Raw genomic sequence first — 20,831 nt, forward strand, 5'->3', positions numbered from 1 at the left:
CACCGCTCTTCCTTCCTGTCTCCCCCCCCCCCCCCCTTCTCCCTTTTCTTCCTTCTTCCCTCCTCTTTCCCCTCCCCCCCTCTTCTTCCTCTTCCCCCCCCCGGCCTCTCTCTTTTTTTTTTCCTTCCCCCCTCTTTTTTTTTTTTTTTTTTTTCCTTTGACAAAACATTCATTTCATTTTATATGACAGAAAATCCTCTTTGCCTGCCACTCGCTCATATATATTTTTTATATTATAAAGTAAAAAGTATAGTAATGGCCAAACAGACTTGTATAAACTTTTTAAAAACCTGCATAAATATATACATTGTGCTTCCAGGGTCCAGTTTTGTGAAATATAAAATGGATCCAACGAAGCTGGGATCGACATGGTATTATGTCTTCATTTAGCTTTTGAGGTTTATTCATCTAGAAAGATTTTCACCTTTTGAAACAATTCTTCTTACCATGGGTATCTGAAACACATGATGGTAAATATTGTACACCCACCTGGCTGGCCCGCTGCACTAAGTACACTAGTGAGAATACAAAAAGTAACACTGATGATTTTTGTTGTATTTTTTGTTGTATTTTTCCTCCTGTCCTCTGCGTTTTCCTCTTAAATGGTTATTGGCACATCATGTCCTTGTCATACTCCTTTAGAATCCAGATATGTACTAGGCCAAGGCTGTTAGGACAGTCTGTCCATTTTTCAGTGCAAAATACATCCTTTCCCCTTTCCTCCATGTCCTGGATATCATTTTCTCCTGGTTATCCTCTTCCTGGGTTTTACTTCCTGGAAGTCTCCTTCCTGGAGTGCATCCAAAATGTCACCCTATTCCCTATATAGTGCACTACTTTTGACCAGAGCCCTATGAGTCCTGTTCAAAAGAGCCCTATGGGTACTGGTGAAAAAGAGGCCTATAGGACCTGGTCATAAGTAGTGCACTTCATTGGGAATAGGGTGCCATTTTGGACTCATTTCCTGGTTTGTTTAGATCAGATCAGACCTCTGTCTGGAAGTCTCCTTCCTGGACGTCTAAGGGGAGATTGACACACTTCTCCCACTCTGCTGCGGTCATCTCCAGAGAGTCCTTGGGGTCAGGGTCTAGTGCATTCATACTGGTGTAGTTCTGGTACTCACAGGCTGGGTTGTAGCTCTCCCAGGGGTTCTTGTTGGCCATGGCCTTGTCCTTGGGAGGACAGGGACAGGTTAGCAGCAGGTATGGACAGGGAGATAGCAGGACATAGCAGGTAGCATGCCTTACAGTCACTAAACATGGTTCACTATAAATTGTTACTATATGTTATACCATATGTACTTTATATGTAATATATAGGATAGGGTCAGGGGTATATATATACAGGGATATGTGAGGGTTATTACTTAGAAGGGAGCATGCCTCACTGTCACTGGTTACAGTTCACGGTTCTTCTTCTTCTTAAACATTGGGTAACATTGGTTAATAATAACTTTCATGAATAACCATGAATAAACTGTTTATAAATACATTTGAATTTCATCACTTTAAAACATTTATAAACATTAATATGAAAGTTATAATGGATTATCCATGAAAGTTATTATATAGTATAGCCAAACAATGGATTATGCAGAGACTTTGAATCATGCGGTACGGCCTCTATGCATTGATCACCTCAACTAATGTTCTGGTAGAGCATATTAATGGTGTAATGGTTCTATGAGAGGTGTAAGTAACAAAAGGTAATGTAATGATAAGTATCTCAAATGTGAATAATATGGTTATATCATGGAAGAATTCAAATGAATAGTGCGTTCCCTTCTCTCTGAAGAACGGTGAAGAGGGACTAGAGGACGAGCTTCCACCTTGTCTGACTGTGTGCCGTTCTGTTCCCATAATCTGGATGTACTCGCACTGACACTCACAGAGAGACTAGTAGGGAGGCAAATAGGGCAGCGAGCTATCTGAGCTGTTACTATGCAGTCAGGGAATACACAATGGTCACTAATGTTGTCTGTAGCTCTGGAGCCTGCCGGCTATTCAGCAAGCCTAGCCAGCACTGCAGTACATTTAATCAGCCAGCCCAGCCAGCACTGCAGTACATTTAATCAGCCAGCCCAGCCCAGCCAGCACTGCAATACATTTGTTCAGCCAGCCTAGCCAGCACTGCAGTACATTTGTTCAGCCAGCCCAGCCAGCACTGCAGTACATTTATTCAGCCAGGCTAGCCAGCACTGCAGTACATTTATTCAGCCAGCCCAGCCAGCACCGCAGTACATTTATTCAGCCAGCCCAGCCAGCACTGCAGTACATTTAATCAGCCAGCCCAGCCAGCACTGCAGTACATTTATTCAGCCAGCCCAGCCAGCACTGCAGTACATTTATTCTGCCAGCCCAGCCGGCACTGCAGTACATTTATTCAGCCAGCCCAGCCAGCACTGCAGTCCATTTATTCAGCCAGCCCAGCCGGCACTGCAGTACATTTATTCAGCCAGCCCAGCCAGCACTGCAGTGCATTTATTCAGCCAGCCCAGCCGGCACTGCAGTACATTTATTCAGCCAGCCCAGCCAGCACTGCAGTACATTTATTCAGCCAGCCCAGCCAGCACTGCAGTACATTTATTCAGCCAGCCCAGCCAGCACTGCAGTACATTTATTCAGCCATCCCAGCCGGCACCGCAGTACATTTATTCAGCCAGCCCAGCCAGCACTGCAGTACATTTATTCTGCCAGCCCAGCCGGCACTGCAGTACATTTATTCAGCCAGCCCAGCCAGCACTGCAGTACATTTATTCAGCCAGCCCAGCCAGCACTGCAGTACATTTATTCAGCCAGCCCAGCCGGCACTGCAGTACATTTATTCAGCCAGCCCAGCCAGCACTGCAGTACATTCATTCAGCCAGCCCAGCCAGCACTGCAGTACATTTATTCAGCCAGCCCAGACGGCACTGCAGTACATTTATTCAGCCAGCCCAGCCGGCACTGCAGTACATTTATTCAGCCAGCCCAGCCGGCACTGCAGTACATTTATTCCAGAAAAAAAGAAGGAAAACAAAGGATGTAGTTTTCTATATAAATGTCCTTGTGGTGGTTACTAAGCAACAAGCAGAGAATTACACTGTGCAGTGGGGCTGATTGAAATGTGAGAGAAGACAGAGAGGATTACATGACATGGCAGGCCGAGGGGCTAACTGCCTGCCTGCCTACTTGCATGCCGCAGAGCTGACACTATTCTCACACAACAATAGGCCTGAGTGTGTTTTGGTCAACAGGCCAATTTCTGTCTGTATCCTATTCCCAGGATACAGTGCAGAAAACAATGCAGAAAGCATTCACTCAGAAGTGATCAATCCTGACTGACCATGTCCGGTGTCTTGAATGATACACATCTGAATTTGAATGGACTCTAATTCAGATGGACTACCACGACAGACAACCATCTCACAGTGGCTCTTTTCAATACATCTATGATACATAGTCTTAACCTTGCCCCCCCCCCCCCCCCCCCCCCCCCCCCCAATTTGCTGGGTGGTGGTAAAGAGCGCCAAGCAGGATCCTTTTCTCGATTCCTTGCATCCTTGTCCGAGTGGAGGGACTTTGGACCGTCTCCTTCAATATGGTTGAGGAGGAGGCGAGGATATAGGATACAAGGAAATATGGAAAGATTAATTGAGAAGGAGCCAGTGAATCTGCAGACTGCCTAAATGAGATAATGCCTACCCTCTCTCAGACAGAGTCTCTCAACTAGAGACTAGTCCCCCCCTCCACCAGCAGCAGCTGGCAGGCCTGTTAGGTATAGGGCCATGTCACTGAACCCCCTCACCAGCAGCAGCTGGCAGACCTGCTAGGTATAGGGCCATGTCACTGAACCCCCTCACCAGCAGCAGCTGGCAGACCTGCTAGGTATAGGGCCATGTCACTGAACCCCCTCACCAGCAGCAGCTGGCAGGCCTGTTAGGTATAGGGCCATGTCACTGAACCCCCTCACCAGCAGCAGCTGGCAGACCTGCTAGGTATAGGGCCATGTCACTGAACCCCCTCACCAGAAGCAGCTGGCAGGCCTGCTAGGTATAGGGCCATGTCACTGAACCCCCTCACCAGCAGCAGCTGGCAGGCATGCTAGGTATAGGGCCATGTCACTGAACCCCCTCACCAGCAGCAGCTGGCAGGCATGCTAGGTATAGGGCCATGTCACTGAACCCCCTCACCAGCAGCAGCTGGCAGGCATGCTAGGTATAGGGCCATGTCACTGAACCCCCTCACCAGCAGCAGCTGGCAGGCATGCTAGGTATAGGGCCATGTCACTGAACCCCCTCACCAGCAGCAGCTGGCAGGCATGCTAGGTATAGGGCCATGTCACTGAACCCCCCCACCAGAAGCAGCTGGCAGGCCTGCTAGGTATAGGGCCATGTCACTGGATCTGTTAATTTGCTCAATGACTCACTACGTGTGCTGCTGAGCGGATCGATATCTATAAAATACTATCTATCCTGACATCATCTTGTTTTGTACTCTAATTGGTCGACAACCACCAGCTTCGACCAATCACCCCACCTGGATCTTCTCCAGCTCTGTAATTGGTCTACAACAGACGACCGCTGACCAATCATCTCTCTCTGCCCTTCACCATTTCCTGTTACTGCTGATTTCCTGTTCCTGGTATTATTACTCACCATGCTGCCCATATTTGGTATGTCTTGAAATCGATCCAGGGTTTGAAATTTCTGATTCAGTTCTTGGAACAGCTCCATGTGTCTTTTCCTGGTGTGCATGACTTTCTGCAATGGCAAGGGGTTCGTTTTGGTTTGGAAATCAAAGCCAATAATAGGATGGAGATTATAATGCAATGTATTATCCTCTCCAACCCGTGCACCTTTCTGAATAGCATTTAATCTGCCACTGGTATTACGGCAAGCCTAAAACATATTAAAGGGGCCAATGTCTTTCAAGGATTTTTTGCATATAATGTAAGCCAGTTGAGTAATTACATTTAATTTATGGCAAATTTTATTATCAAATCTACCTTTCGCATTTATGCAGAAAATTTGATGTAGAAATGGAATAAACCCACAAAAGTGGTGTGAGACATTTGTGTCTTGGGCTGTCAGCCAATGTCATATTTTCCATAGAAAAAGTGCAAAAGTCAGGTGTGAAATGTGCATGTGACTTTATAAAGCGTAACAGTTTTCAAATCAACTCATAGCCAACGGATGTATGTAGGAGATGGAGGGGGAGCAACATGAGAGCGGGTGAGATTGGCTGGCTGCCCTGTAGATTGACAGTGTTGCTTTCACCTTAACTACGCCACACATCAATACATCTGTTTTGTGTCAAAACCATGTTACTCCAATAAGCTTAAGAGCTACACAAGGTAGTAGTACAATTAAAGGGTAGGGCAAACACAAATGCTCAGTGTAACAACAGTAGTGAATTAAAGGGTAGGGCAAACACAAATGCTCAGTGTAACAACAGTAGTGAATTAAAGGGTAGGGCAAACACAAATGCTCAGTGTAACAACAGTAGTGAATTAAAGGGTAGGGCAAACACAAATGCTCAGTGTAACAACAGTAGTGAATTAAAAGGTAGGGCAAACACAAATGCTCAGTGTAACAACAGTAGTGAATTAAAGGGTAGGGCAAACACAAATGCTCAGTGTAACAACAAAAGCCTGAAGCATGCACTTTGCCAACCAGTAAGTTTACTTACTTCAAAGTCCATATCTTGGTAGCGCGATTTTCTTCTCTGAAGACAAAACAAACATATTGTAGATAATTAGACAGTCTGTTAACATGAGGGGTCATTAACTTCTGAATACTATAGAAATTATAATTATATTAATGAACACTAAATAACATTCTAACCATGACAAAATAAGCTCATTTTATTTTACGGCAACAACGTGACAATCTTCTCACTTGAACACAGCTACACATTACTTCTGTATTTACCTCTGTCACAATCTCTCACTGGAACACAACAACAAACAAAACCTTTATTTACTTAAACCAACACTTCAACAGTCTTCTCCACTCCAGCCTACCTCTAAGGTTAAACCAACACTTCAACAGTCTTCTCCACTCCAGCCTGACTCTAAGGTTATCCAACACTTCAACAGTCTTCTCCACTCCAGCCTATCTCTAAGGTTAAACCAACACTTCAACAGTCTTCTCCACTCCAGCCTACCTCTAAGGTTAAACCAACACTTCAACAGTCTTCTCCACTCCAGCCTACCTCTAAGGTTATCCAACACTTCAACAGTCTTCTCTACTCCAGTCTACCTCTAAGGTTATCCAACACTTCAACAGTCTTCTCCACTCCAGCCTATCTCTAAGGTTAAACCAACACTTCAACAGTCTTCTCCACTCCAGCCTACCTCTAAGGTTATCCAACACTTCAACAGTCTTCTCCACTCCAGCCTACCTCTAAGGTTATCCAACACTTCAACAGTCTTCTCTACTCCAGCCTATCTCTAAGGTTAAACCAACACTTCAACAGTCTTCTCTACTCCAGCCTACCTCTAAGGTTATCCAACACTTCAACAGTCTTCTCCACTCCAGCCTATCTCTAAGGTTATCCAACACTTCAACAGTCTTCTCCACTCCAGCCTACCTCTAAGGTTATCCAACACTTCAACAGTCTTCTCCACTCCAGTCTACCTCTAAGGTTATCCAACACTTCAACAGTTTTCTCCACTCCAGCCTACCTCTAAGGTTATCCAACACTTCAACAGTCTTCTCTACTCCAGCCTACCTCTAAGGTTATCCAACACTTCAACAGTCTTCTCCACTCCAGCCTACCTCTAAGGTTATCCAACACTTCAACAGTCTTCTCCACTCCAGTCTACCTCTAAGGTTATCCAACACTTCAACAGTCTTCTCCACTCCAGCCTACCTCTAAGGAGCTCATGGATATGGTGGATCCCGTCTCGCTCCTCGACAGCCCTCCAGTCTCTTCCATCTCAGCCAGGAAGTTCTTGACAGCGGTTCGGGGTTCAAAGGGCAGGTTCTGCTGCATGTGTTCCTGTCCTCCTCCTGACCCGTACTGCTGGTGCAGGTTCTGATCCATGTTCACCCCCATGTTCATGTGCTCCATGACCCCGATCCCGCCCATCCCCGTCGGGCTCATGTTGAAGTCCGGTGCCATCTTGTAGTGTTGCATCATCCTATCGTGGGGCAGCGTATCTCCCATGCCCAGGCCCATGTTCATCTTGGTGGAGCTATCGTCCTTCAGGAGAGTGGGAAGTGTGTTACAGTTCCCAGATCCTGCTGCCGCCGCAGAAGCCCGTGGCATCACGATGTAGTCTGTCTCCATCATCTGGCCTTGGGGTGAATGTCCGCCCATACCACCCATACCGCCCATGCTGCCCATGTCGTGGCCACTGCCCATCCCGCCGTGCCCGTGCCCGCCCATATCCTGGTCGGACTGACGGAGAGCATCATCGGTGCACAGGTAGACGGTGCGGCGCATGTCGGACACGCTGTCGCCCAGGCAGCCCTCACCCATGTCGCCCATGGGGCCCATGTGCATGCCGGGCTGCTGGATCATCACCTTGGAGATGATGTTGCCGGGTAAGGTGGAGTAGTTGAGCCCCTCGGGACCCTTCTCATCCTCCTCGTCATTCAGAGAGATGCGGGATAGGGTGCCGGTGATGGTCGCCGCGCGGCAAGAGCCCATGTCTTTGTGGAGAGCTGTGGAGAGGAGAGAAAGGGGAGTTAGTGGAGAATGAATGCACCATACTGACAGACAGGGTGGTTAGTGGAATGAATGGACCATACTGACAGACAGGGTGGTTAGTGGAATGAATGGACCATACTGACAGACAGGGTGGTTGGTGGAATGAATGGACCATACTGACAGACAGGGTGGTTAGTGGAATGAATGGACCATACTGACAGACAGGGTGGTTAGTGGGGAATGAATGCACCATACTGACAGACAGGGTGGTTAGTGGAATGAATGCACCATACTGACAGACAGGGTGGTTAGTGGGGAATGAATGCACCATACTGACAGACAGGGTGGTTAGTGGGGAATGAATGCACCATACTGACAGACAGGGTGGTTAGTTGGGGAATGAATGCACCATACTGACAGACAGGGTGGTTAGTGGGGAATGAATGCACCATACTGACAGACAGGGTGGTTAGTGGGGAATGAATGCACCATACTGAGAACTAATGTCAGTCTGTTCTGTATGATCTGTTTATTTCTCATTGTATGCTTATTTTAAATCATTCCGATTTCAAACCATTGTTGCATTTCAGACCATTGTTGCAGATTTCAGACCATTGTTGCATTTCAGACCATTGTTGCAGATTTCAGACCATTGTTGCAGATTTCAGACCATTGTTGCAGATTTCAGACCATTGTTGCAGATTTCAGATTATTGTTGCATTTCAGACCATTGTTGCAGATTTCAGATTATTGTTGCATTTCAGACCATTGTTGCAGATTTCAGACCATTGTTGCAGATTTCAGATTATTGTTGCATTTCAGACCATTGTTGCAGATTTCAGACCATTGTTGCAGATTTCAGACCATTGTTGCAGATTTCAGATTATTGTTGCATTTCAGACCATTGTTGCAGATTTCATATTATTGTTGCATTTCAGACCATTGTTACATTTCCTTTTGATGAATATGCGTAAAACACAGAGTTGAAATAATAACGCCAGGACACTTGGCACACATTGAAACAATGAACCGGATGTGTCCATTTTACAGTGTAATGACTATTTCCTCATACAGCTGGGAAGAAATAGACAAAAGTTAACTACCGATCTCCTCAAATAGGACACAGGGACACTACTTCAAAAGAGCCACTATAGAGGATTAGATGTTCCTGATATAACTAAGTACAGAGCCGACAAGCCTCTGAGGAGGACTTTCCTCAAATTCGACCTGAAATCCCGGATACCTACGACACCTTTTTATCTTATTAAAGTTTGGTTCACCTTGGAAAACCCCCAAAACCTCAGACACAAAACCAGGAGAGGCTTGCTTTTTGTTCTAAAGCTCCCTTGTCAGAAGTCAGAAATCCCCTCTGTTTTGGGGGAACAGAACAGCCTGTACTGCTGTTCTCTGTGCCTCTCTCCACCGCTGCAGAGATGATGTCTGCGTCCCAAATGGTAGCATATTCCCTACATAGTGCACTACTTTTGATGAGAGCTCTATGGGCGCTGGTCCTTATTGGCCCTGGTCAAAAGTAGTGCACTAGGAAGGGAATAGGGTGCCATTTGGGATGCATTTGGGGCCATTTTAATCTTGGCCTTCTGAATCCTCCACAGGGGAATTGCCTGCTTGAAAACCAACAGGCTGCAAGGGGAACACAAGGTCAGCAGTGTGTGTGTGTGTGTGTGTGTGTGGGTGTGTGGGTGTGTGTGTGTGTGTGTGTGTGTGTGTGTGTGTGTGTGTGTGTGTGTGTGTGTGTGTGTGTGTGTGTGTGTGTGTGTGTGTGTGTCCAGCCCAGAGCAGCACGGCCAGAAACAGAAAACATAACACTTCCCTTTTTGTTTTCAGCCTGAATCACCACAGAGTGGAGCAGGGAGATAAACAGTAGTGCAGAGAGAGAGAGGAAGGAGGGGTTGGGGTAGAGGTAGAGGGTGGTGGAGGTGGAATGACTCCATGGCCAGAGGGATGGGCAGGCAGGCGAGGGATTATTCCTGGTATATATTCTTGGCACAGTTATTATTGTTTCCTGGTATGTATTCCTGGTATATATTCCTGGTGTTATTCCAGAAAGTATTCCCGATAGATAACAGAATTTTGATTTTTATTCATTACTTTTATCCTAAACACTAGAACCGCTAAAGCAGTCATTTTGATTGCTCATGATTTATACATTTTTATATTACTCTGCCATGTTTTAAGTCTTTAAGTCTTAATATCAACAACAGAACTAGAGTTATAACCAGTTTTAAGAAGGCATGTCATTTTTTGGAAAAGTTTTCCCCCGTTGCCCTGCCTGATAATCACTCCACGATTGCCTGAAAACTGAACCTAAAATATACCAAAACTAATTTCACACATATAACAACAAATTAAATAAATAAAGTAAAGTATGGGGGAGTTGATGAGTGAGGGGAAGCGAACAAGTAATAATGATGTAATCACCAATTGTGAATGAAGAACAGGGTGGGCCATTCTATTGTAATGATCTATTCTAATTATATGCCTCATCTGAAAATGGTATGTTCCCTTTATCAGTTCACCAAATGAAAGCAGTCTTATCAGTCTACTCTGGACTACTTGGAGTAGGCTACACAGGGAGAACATGCGTAATTATACACTACCGTTCTAAAGTTTGGGGTCACTTCGAAATGTCCTTGTTTTTGAAAGAAAAGCAAATTTTTTGAGGACAAGAACATTAGTGTCAAGTTTGAGAAACAGACACCTCACAAGTCCTCAACTGGCAGCTTCATTAAATAGTACCTGCAAAACACCAGTCTCAACGTCAACAGTGAAGAGGCAACCCCGGGATGCTGGGCTTCTAGGCAGAGTTCCTCTGTCCAGTGTCTGTGTTCTTAATCTTTTATTTTTATTGGCCAGTCTGAAATATGGCTTTATCTTTGCAACTCTGCCTAGAAGGCCAGCATCCCGGAGGCGTCTATTCACTGTTGACGTTGAGACTGGTGTTTTGCGGGTACTATTTAATGAAGCTGCCAGTTGAGGACTTGTGAGGTGTATGTTTCTCAAACTAGATACTCTAATGTACTTGTCCTCAAAAAAGGTGCTTTTCTTTCAGAAACAAGACAAATATGCTTCTGAATGGTTCCGTGGGGTCTTTCTCTAACGTATCATTAACATTATATCCTAGAAGTCAGATTTCATAACCTTATACATCCCATAATAATTTCTCGACAAAACTTGTGAGGATTTTTATATTTTGTGGTCATCGTCTTCCAAGTTGTTTCTGCGGGTCGCAAATAGCTAAATTAGCATGACACGAGCTGAATGATTTTTTTTTTACGTTTAAAATAAAAAACAAGGGTAAAAACTAAAATCAATTTTGAACGGATTATGATAGAGACATGAGGTTAGAACTATTGGTTTTGTTAGAGGAGTATTTACACAATGAACATTTACCTATTGGTCAAAATATGTGTTTGTGATTGGACACCTTACACACTCTTAAAAACACAACATGTTTACATCAAAAGACTCTAAAAAACGCTTAAAAACGCAATACTTTAAACATGAGTCATCAACAAACCAATGAAACCAGGGCTACAGTGCAATGCTTTCCCATCGGCCATTTTGTTAATGAACAACAACTACAACGGGATGTTTAAAATGATAAGCGCAGTCATTATTATTCAAATTCACGACTCTCTATCTTACCCTTCCCTTTGATATCAAACAATGCGTTTCATCCCACACAGAAAGCTAGCCGGCTTTCTGACACCTAACAAATTCTCTTTTTTACACTGAAGCCTCCTCTATCACTCCTCGTCTATGTCCCAAATGGCACCCCTATTCCCTTTATAGTGCACTACCTGTGACCAGGGCCCATAGGTAAAGTAGTGCACTATATAGGGAATAGGGTTCCATTTGGGATGCAGACCCTGTTCTCACATCAAATGAGCCTGTTTTGATTATTCTGCCAGCAGGCGTCCAATGTGGATGGTGTGCTGTTACACAACCTGGGAAGTTATTTTATGTTGTGTTTTACCCCCATTGTGTCTAACCTCTTTTTAGGGCTTTAATTTCAATAGGCAATGTAATCAGGAGCTCATTAATTGAATATGACACCATCTGGTTATTACCTGAACGACAGGCGATGTCAACGTCTTTCTCAAAGTCCGTCTGTTGGGAGAGAAAAGACAACAGTGGTGAAAATACAGACATAGATTTCAGCATTGACACAACACAAAATGTCATATATTGTGACACTGCCACAAGTGTGAGGTAATAGCCCAAACCCTTGTATTTTCCTTTTCATGCTGTTACATTATATTATGTATTAGTTATGTATCTGTTAAGTTATGAATCTGTTATGTTATGCATCTGTTATATTATATATCTGTTATGTATCTGTTATATTATGTATCTGTTATGTATCTGTTATGTTATGTATCTGTTATGTTATGTATCTGTTATATTTTATATCTGTTATGTATCTGTTATGTTATGTATCTGTTATATTATGTATCTGTTATGTATCTGTTATATTATATATCTGTTATGTATCTGTTATATTATGTATCTGTTATGTATCTGTTATGTTATGTATCTGTTATGTTATGTATCTGTTATATTTTATATCTGTTATCTATCTGTTATGTTATGTATCTGTTATATTATGTATCTGTTATGTTATGTATCTGTTATGTATCTGCTATGTGTCTGTTAAGTTATGAATCTGTTATGTATCTGTTATGTTATGTATCTGTTATATTATGTATCTGTTATGTATTTGTTATGTATCTGTTATATTATGTATCTGTTATGTATCTGTTATGTTATGCATCTGTTATATTATGTATCTGTTATCTATCTGTTATGTTATGTATCTGTTATGTTATGTATCTGTTATATTATGTATCTGTTATATTATGTATCTGTTATGTTATGTATCTGCCAGTTCTGACTGACTTATTTGCAAATTTTGGTGGACTATCCCTTTAATAGGGCATGTCACTTTAAGAAAAAAGTAGCAGTTTGGGGAAATGTTTGGCATGTAACTGGCTGAGGTTCTATTTGTGTGGAAAACTTTAAGTACAGGAGGCTGCTGAGTGGAGGCCAGCTCATAATGATAGCTGGAACGGAGTACATGGAATGGCATCAAAACAAGGAATCCATGTGTTTGATGTGTTGGATACCAATCCATAGATTCCGTTCCATCCATTACTTATAGCCATTACTTAAAGCCCATCCTCCCCAATTAAGGAACCTGTGCTTTTAAGCACCCTAGATTTATCCATTCCAGGGAATTCTTTTAGTTTGTTATTGTTGATTTTTACTCCTATATGTAAGATGAGCTGAGCTGTTGTGAGGAAATCTACCAAGGGCCGGATTTCCCTCTCCCTCAACCATCCGGTGAGATCTATCCTGCTGATTGTATTTTTATTTGAATGACTTGTATTTTTGCATTTTGAAGGGGGATTTCTAATTTTGACTTTTCATTGACTTTGGGACTATTTGTCATTGGGATTCTATTTGGGATTTGGACTTCCTGAACTTTATTTTGGGTCCATTTCAATTGGTTTTGTGAAATGATACACATTCTATGACAATATGCTTATTTTGCTCACTGTATTCATTTTGTCTGTCTTGCCTTGTTCACGCTCATATAAACACAGCATTTCTTTTAACTTTAATATTGTAGCATGGTTTAAGATCCGAGATGATTGTTACACTATGACATCATAAAAGAACCCTAGAACAACTCCAGCCACATGCAGTGTTGAGGTGAATTAAGTCAATAGAACAACTCCAGCCACATGCAGTGTTGAGGTGAATTAAGTCAATAGAACAACTCCAGCCACATGCAGTGTTGAGGTGAATTAAGTCAATAGAACAACTCCAGCCACATGCAGTGTTGAGGTGAATTAAGTCAATAGAACAACTCCAGCCACATGCAGTGTTGAGGTGAATTAAGTCAATAGAACAACTCCAGCCACATGCAGTGTTGAGGTGAATTAAGTCAATAGAACAACTCCAGCCACATGCAGTGTTGAGGTGAATTAAGTCAATAGAACAACTCCAGCCACATGCAGTGTTGAGGTGAATTAAGTCAATAGAACAATCCCAATAGCAAGCTCTTTTGACATCTGATTAAACATGCCATCATTATATAGGAGGAGTTTCATTGCATCTATCTGTTTCCTTTCCCAGTTTGGGTCAGTTACTGTCAAGTTAATGGTCCTATTCTCCCTGCTCCGTTCCCAACTATATAGCAACACGCCTGCATATAACAGGGGATTTGTAGCACTAAAACAGCGGTTGGGAACGAATCACTGTTTGTTCTCTGCAAATGATTCTATTGAACCGGGGGCACCCCGACAGCCAACACACCATTCTACAACAGTGGAAATTAATTCAATCTGAGTAGGAGGATATTAGAATACAACGTTGGGGAGATCAGACGATAGTTATGATGAGCGAAGGTCGTTGGCAGTTGGCGTTCTGCTGGATCAAGAGATTTGGTGTGGCGTTACAAAGGTCATTCAAACAACTGGTGCTTTATTACTGTGTGTGTGTGTGTGTGTGTGTGTGCGTGTGCGTGCGTAGGTGTGTGTGCGTGACAATGGAGAGAGGGCTTGGTAAAATGATGAAAATTGACGCTTGACGAAAGTGACAAATGAGTTCAATCAAAATGAATCCAGGAAGTTGGAAAATGGAAAATGGATCTCATTTATTAAAGTGTGTGTGTGTGTGTGTGTGTGCATGTGTGTGCTTGTGCACGTGTGTGATTTATTACAGGGGCCAGGGCCACGTGCTGGTCTACACTGTGTGTAATTACATTTGAACTAAAGCAGATACAGTATTTGTAAAACGACGGGTAACAATGCCTCATCCAGCCCAACCAGCAGAATTGGAATTTCAGTTTACTTCCTTAATTGACTGAATTGAAATGGAATGGACCCCAACCCTGCTATGAAGGCTTGTCTTGAGGGTATGTAATACTATACCCTTTTCACACTGAGCTGAGCCAAGGCGATCCCTGCCGAGCCGTACTGCACTGGCCTGGTTAGGCATCCACCACAGTTGCTGGAAACATACTGGAAAGGACAATGTGAAAAGAATGTCTCCTAGCCAGAGCCAGCACAGTACGGTTCAGTTCAGCCCTATAGTGTGAATCAGCTGTTAGAAGCAAATCCTAACCTCCATTTAAGTGGAATTTTCACTTGGGGGGTGTCCCAAATGGCACCCTATTCCCTATTGGCCCTGGTCAAAAATAGTGCACTATATAGGGAATAGGGTGCCATTTCAGACTAATCAACATCAATTCACATTTTACTCGTGAACATGTGGATGTGCTCCTTTGTCTCAAATATAAAAGCAGGTATAGGCTTTGGTTGAGCGCAGAGGAGGCTGGTGAGGGGAGGACGGTACATACAATGGATGGAATGAATTAACTGGAATGGTATCGAACACATGGAAACCAGGAGTTTGATGTGTTTGAGACCATTCCATTTATTTCCGTTCCAGCCATTACCCTGAGCCCGTCCTCCCCATTGAAAATGCAAACCAGCCACCACTGGGTTGAGGGTTATACAGTGCTGGTGTTATCGTACCATAATCTGAGCATGACCGTTGGGGAAAGTCCCAGTGTTGTCAGCGTTGAGGGGGTCCTGACAGTTTCTGGGGTCCTGACAGTTCCTGAGACGACATCTGAAAGCATCTTGGACCTGGGGAAAGCCAAGCACCATAGAAGTAGTATTAGACACTTGACATTTAGTATAATATGATATATAATGTGTAGTTTAGTTTCTGACAGGCTATGGCCATGACACTAGAGAGTAAAAACATCCTCTATTGTTCCTGCTCTTGACCTTGCTCACAGTGATTACAGCTACTTTCCAAGGGGAGGAGCAGGTTAATAGGAAAGTGATGCATTAGAGCACTTGACATGAGTATAATGTTATATATAATGTGTATTTTAGTTTCTGAAAACATGCTCAATTGTTTCTGCTGTAACCTCTTGATCCTTGCTCACAGTGATTCCAGCTACTTTCCAAAGGGGAGGGGCAGGTTAACAGGAAAGGGATGTATAGTGCCTTGCAAAAGTATTCATCCCTCTTGGCGTTTTTCCTATTTTGTTCCATTACAACCTGTAATTTAAATGAATTTTTATTTGGATTTCATGAAATGGACATACACAAAATAGTCCAAATTGGTGAATTGAAATGAAAAAAATAACTTGTTTAAAAAAAGTTTTAAAAAACTGAAAAGTGGTGCGTGCATATGTATTCACCCCCTTTGCTATGAAGCCCCTAAATAAGATCTGGTGCAACCAATTACCTTCAGAAGTCACATAATTAGTTAAATAAAGTCCACCTGTGTTCAATCTAAGTGTCACATGATCTGTCACATGATCCCTGTTCTGAAGGCCCCAGAGTCTGCAACACCACTAAGCAGGGGGCACCACCAAGCAAGTGGCACCATGAAGACCAAGGAGCTCTCCAAACAGGTCAGGGACAACGTTGTGGAGAAGTACAGATCAGGGTTGGGTTAAAAAAATGAATATGGCACCACAACAAACCTGCCAAGAGAGGGCCACCCACAAAAACTCACGGACCAGGTAAGGAGGATATTAATCAGAGAGGCAACAAAGAGACCAAAGATAACCCTGAAGGAGCTGCAAAGCTCCACAGCGGAGATTGGAGTATTTGTCCATAGGACCACTTTAAGCCGTACACTCCATAGAGCTGGGCTTTACGGAAGAGTGGCCAGAAAAAGCCATTGCTTAAAGAAGAAAATAAGCAAACATGTTTGGTGTTCACCAAAAGGCATGTGGGAGACTCCCCAAATATATGGAAGAAGGTACTCTGGTCAGATGAGATTAAAATGTTGCTTTTTGGCCATCAAGGAAAACACTTTGTCTGGCACAAACCCAACACCTCTCATCATCCCGAGAACACCATCCACACAGTGAAGCATGGTGGTGTCACAACTTCCGCCGAAGTTGGTGCCTCTCCTTGTTCGGGCGGCGTTCGGCGGTCGTCGTCACCGGCTTTCTAGCTGCCACCGATCCACGTTTCTTTTTCCATTTGTTATGTCTTGATTGTACACACCTGGTTCCCATTACATTATTATTATTTCCCTATTTAACCCTCTTGTTCTCATTATGTTTTGTGCGTGATTGTTCCTGGTTTTGTGCTAGTCTTTTGTGTTAGGGTTTGTTATCCCTGCGTGGATACTTTTTTCAGAGTAAAGTACGTTATTTTACTCAGTTCTGTGTCCTGCGCCTGACTCCGTTCTCACCTCTGCACAACTGACACTTGACAGGTGGTGGCAGCATCATGCTGTGGGGATGTTTTTCATCGGCAGGGACTGGGAAACTGGCCAGAATTGAAGGAATGATGGATGGCGCTAAATACAGGGAAATTCTTGAGGGAAACCTGCTTCAGTCTTCCAGAGATTTGAGACTGGGACAGAGGTTCCCCTTCCAGCAGGACAATGACCCTAAGCATACTGCTAAAGCAACACTCGGGTGGTTTAAGGGGAAACATTTAAATGTCTTGGAATGGCCTAGTCAAAGCCCAGACCTCAATCCATTTGAGAATCTGTGGTATGACTTAAAGATTGCTGTACACCAGCGGAACCCATCCAACTTGAAGGAGCTGGAGCAGTTTTGCCTTGAAGAATGGGCAAACATCCAAGTGGCTAGATGTGGCAAGTTTATAGAGACTTGCAGCTGTAATTGCTGCAAAAGGTGGCTCTACAAAGTATTGACTTTGGGGGGGTGAATAGTTATGCACGCTCAAATTTTCAATTTTTTTGTCTTATTTCTTGTTTGATTCACAATAAAAAATATTTTGCATCATCAAAGTGGTAGGCATGTTGTGTAAATCAAATGATACAAAACCCCCAAAAATATATTTTAATTCCAGGTTGTAAGTCAACAAAATAGGAAAAATGCCAAGGGGAGTGAATACTTTCGCAAGCCACTGTAAACAAAACATCTGGAATTAATCTGGGCCAGATCACTAATCTCCTAATAATCTCCTAATAAATACTGTAGTTAGGGCCAAACGGGAAACAGGAAGTGTGTGTGTGTGTGGGGCCACAAGAGATAAGAGGGATTAAACATGTATAAGGGTCAACAAAACATTGTGACACAGGGTGTGACCTAGAGCATGTTCATTTGGCACCAGGTGTAAAATGGGTCAAATGGGGTGATTCTATCTGAATTGGTCCAATAAGAAACCTTCATTTTTATATCCTATTGGAAAGTATTTTTGGGCGGTAATTTTGATATGTTGTGCACTATGAACAGAATCCTACTGAAAGAGTATCCCCTTATCCCTAACCCATACATACCTCCCTTTGTCCTTCCCTCACTTCCCCAATACCTCTTTTTCCCTCTCCCTCCTCTCCACCCCTCACCTTCCCTCACTTCCCCAATACCTCCCTCTCCCTCCTCTCCACCCCTCACCTTCCCTCACTTCCCCAATACCTCCCTCTCCCTCCTCTCCATCCCTCACCTTCCCTCACTTCCCCAATACCTCCCTCACCCTCAACTCTCCCCCTCACCTTCCCTCACTTCCCCAATACCTCCCTCTCCCTCCTCTCCATCCCTCACCTTCCCTCACTTCCCCAATACCTCCCTCACCCTCAACTCTCCCCCTCACTTCCCCAATACCTCCCTCTCCCTCCTCTCCAACCCTCACCTTCCCTCACTTCCCCAGTGCCTCCCTCTCCCTCTCCCTCTCCCTCTCCCTCTCCCTCTCCCTCTCCCTCTCCCTCTCCCTCCTCTCCACCCCTCACCTTCCCTCACTTCCCCAATACCTCCCTCTCCCTCCTCTCCAACCCTCACCTTCCCTCACTTCCCCAGTGCCTCCCTCTCCCTCCCTCACCTTCCCTCACTTCCCCAATACCTCCCTCTCCCTCCTCTCCACCCCTCACCTTCCCTCACTTCACCAATACCTCCCTCTCCCTCCTCTCTCCCCCTCCCCTTCCCTCACTTACCCAATACCTCCCTCCTCTCTCCCCCTCCCCCTCTCCTTCCCTCACTTCACCTCTCCCTCCTCTCCCCCCCTCTCCTTCCCTCACTTCACCAATACCTCCCTCTCCCTCCTCTCTCCCCCTCTCCTTCCCTCACTTCCCCAATACCTCTCTCTCCCCCTCTCCTTCCCTCACTTCCCCAATACCTCTCTCTCCCCCTCTCCTTCCCTCACTTCCCCAATACCTCTCTCTCCCCCTCACCTTCCCTCACTTCCCCAATACCTCCCTCTCCCTCCTCTCTCCCCCTCTCCTTCCCTCACTTCCCCAATACCTCCCTCTCCCTCCTCTCTCCCCCTCTCCTTCCCTCACTTCCCCAATACCTCCCTCTCCCTCCTCTCTCCCCCTCTCCTTCCCTCACTTCCCCAATACCTCCCTCTCCCTCCTCTCTCCCGCTCTCCTTCCCTCACTTCCCCAATACCTCCTTGTCCCTCTCCCTCCTCTCTCCCTCTTCCTTCTCTCTTCCTTACCTCTTTCCTCAGGATACAGTGCACCATGACGATGACAAAGCCCTGCAACGAGTCGAAGACAGAGAAGAGGATCTGAAATAGGATGGAGCGCTTGTCTGTCATGGCCAGCACTGCAGACATCCAGGTCAGAGCCAGCAGAGGCAGAACCACACAGGAACTCCACAGAGAGGCCCTGAGAGAGGGAGGGAGAGAGGAGGGAAGAGTAGAGGGGGATGGGAGAGAGGGGGCGGGAGAGGGAGGGAGGGGGCGGGAGAGGGAGGAAGGGAGGGGAGAGAGGGGGTGGGAGAGGGGCAAGGGAAGGAGAGGGTGGGAGAGGGGAAAGAGGGGGAGAAAGGGGATCGAGGTTAAGGTAAGTGTCTACATTACCACCTCGCACACATCAGATCATAGAAGACATTACTGCCTGGCCAGACTACTACAGTGATCTCTCTTGTAGATAGAAGACTTACTGCCTGGCCAGAGTTACCAGCTAGTGTTCTGTTGTCTCTCTGACATGCAAGATATTACTGTCTGACTGCCCAGTACTCTACTATAGGTCTAACATTACTGTCTGACTGCCCAGTACTACTATAGGTCTAACATTCCAAAGTCTTGGTCCAGACACACAGACCATCCGACCAGTCATGCACACACACACACAGCTAATCTCATGAATTCCCACCGCCAGGCATCGATGTACTGTAAGAGAGAACTTACATGGCATTACTGGCTGTAGTTGCAGAGAGAGCAGTGGTGGACACCACGCCACATTTGGCACATTTCAGAGTTAACCCTGTATGGGGCTCGTTCATCGGTCTGTGGGACAACAAACAACAAAACAACAGGAAATAGTGTTTAGTGAAGAAGTAGCACTATGACTAGCATAGCATTCCTTCTGTTCTATCATACAACATGTGGACACTAGTGATGATAGTAGTGAAGAAGAAGCACTACACCATCCCAACGTTCTCTATCATATTAGCAGTAGCCAGGGCCAATTTCTCAGTGTTTTTAACCCTTGTGTGGTGTTCATGCTATTCACCTGATGGACACACAACATTATTGGGTTTTTAAAACAATACAGCCATAACAATTTATGTAAAAATACTTAATACTTAATACTTAGATGTTGACTTATATCAATTACAAGCAATATAGACAGCATACATGGTTAATATTTTCCATTTAAACAAAAATAAACAAAAATCAATTATAATCAAGACATGGGTGGAATAAATCATGTTTATCTTGAACAAATATAAATGAAACAATGTTTTCATCACAATTGATGTTTATTGCTTTGAACTGAACACATTGGAAGGACAAATTTTCCTACAGTATTTTATGGAAATGATAAATGAGCCCAATTGAACACAAATGAAGGCTGGTCTACACGCCACATGAGGGACATAGTTTTACTGTGTGTGTGTTGCAAATGTATTTCTTGCACTTGATGCATGTGTACTGTGTTTTCCTGTCCTTCTTGGGTCCACACACCACAGAGCTTCTTCTTGTTGCTACCGGCTGTAGTCCAGAATGATGAAAACACTTAGTTCAGGAATTTTACTAACATCTCACTCACTCACATATATAGTTACAGCAGGCCAAGGTAGGAGAGTCAGACACACACACATGCAACAACATCACTCACACTTCCAGTATTGGAGTTGTTGGTTCTGTGGGTCGGGCGGATGGGGCACCAACATCCTCTTCCTGAATCCTCCTCATGATGGCTGCAGAAGCTGGGGTC

General features: G+C 44.4%; 1 protein-coding gene across 1 annotated transcript in view; it reads right to left on the bottom strand.

The window, feature by feature from the left end:
* Nucleotides 1-693: 693 nt before the first annotated feature.
* The window catches only part of LOC120046876 (adhesion G protein-coupled receptor B3-like), a 37,024-nt gene continuing 16,886 nt past the window's right edge, over nucleotides 694-20,831 (bottom strand). The window contains exons 5-12 of the mRNA XM_038992450.1: nucleotides 19,799-19,897; nucleotides 19,103-19,274; nucleotides 15,203-15,316; nucleotides 11,729-11,768; nucleotides 6,855-7,651; nucleotides 5,670-5,705; nucleotides 4,637-4,741; nucleotides 694-1,172 (exon numbers count right to left, since the gene is read on the bottom strand). Coding sequence (XP_038848378.1) covers nucleotides 984-1,172; nucleotides 4,637-4,741; nucleotides 5,670-5,705; nucleotides 6,855-7,651; nucleotides 11,729-11,768; nucleotides 15,203-15,316; nucleotides 19,103-19,274; nucleotides 19,799-19,897 — 1,552 coding nt within the window. The 3' untranslated portion in view covers nucleotides 694-983. The remainder of the gene's footprint in view (nucleotides 1,173-4,636; nucleotides 4,742-5,669; nucleotides 5,706-6,854; nucleotides 7,652-11,728; nucleotides 11,769-15,202; nucleotides 15,317-19,102; nucleotides 19,275-19,798; nucleotides 19,898-20,831) is intronic.

The sequence above is a fragment of the Salvelinus namaycush genome, chromosome 4 (genome assembly GCF_016432855.1).
Source record: "Salvelinus namaycush isolate Seneca chromosome 4, SaNama_1.0, whole genome shotgun sequence".
Taxonomy (NCBI): domain Eukaryota; kingdom Metazoa; phylum Chordata; class Actinopteri; order Salmoniformes; family Salmonidae; genus Salvelinus; species Salvelinus namaycush.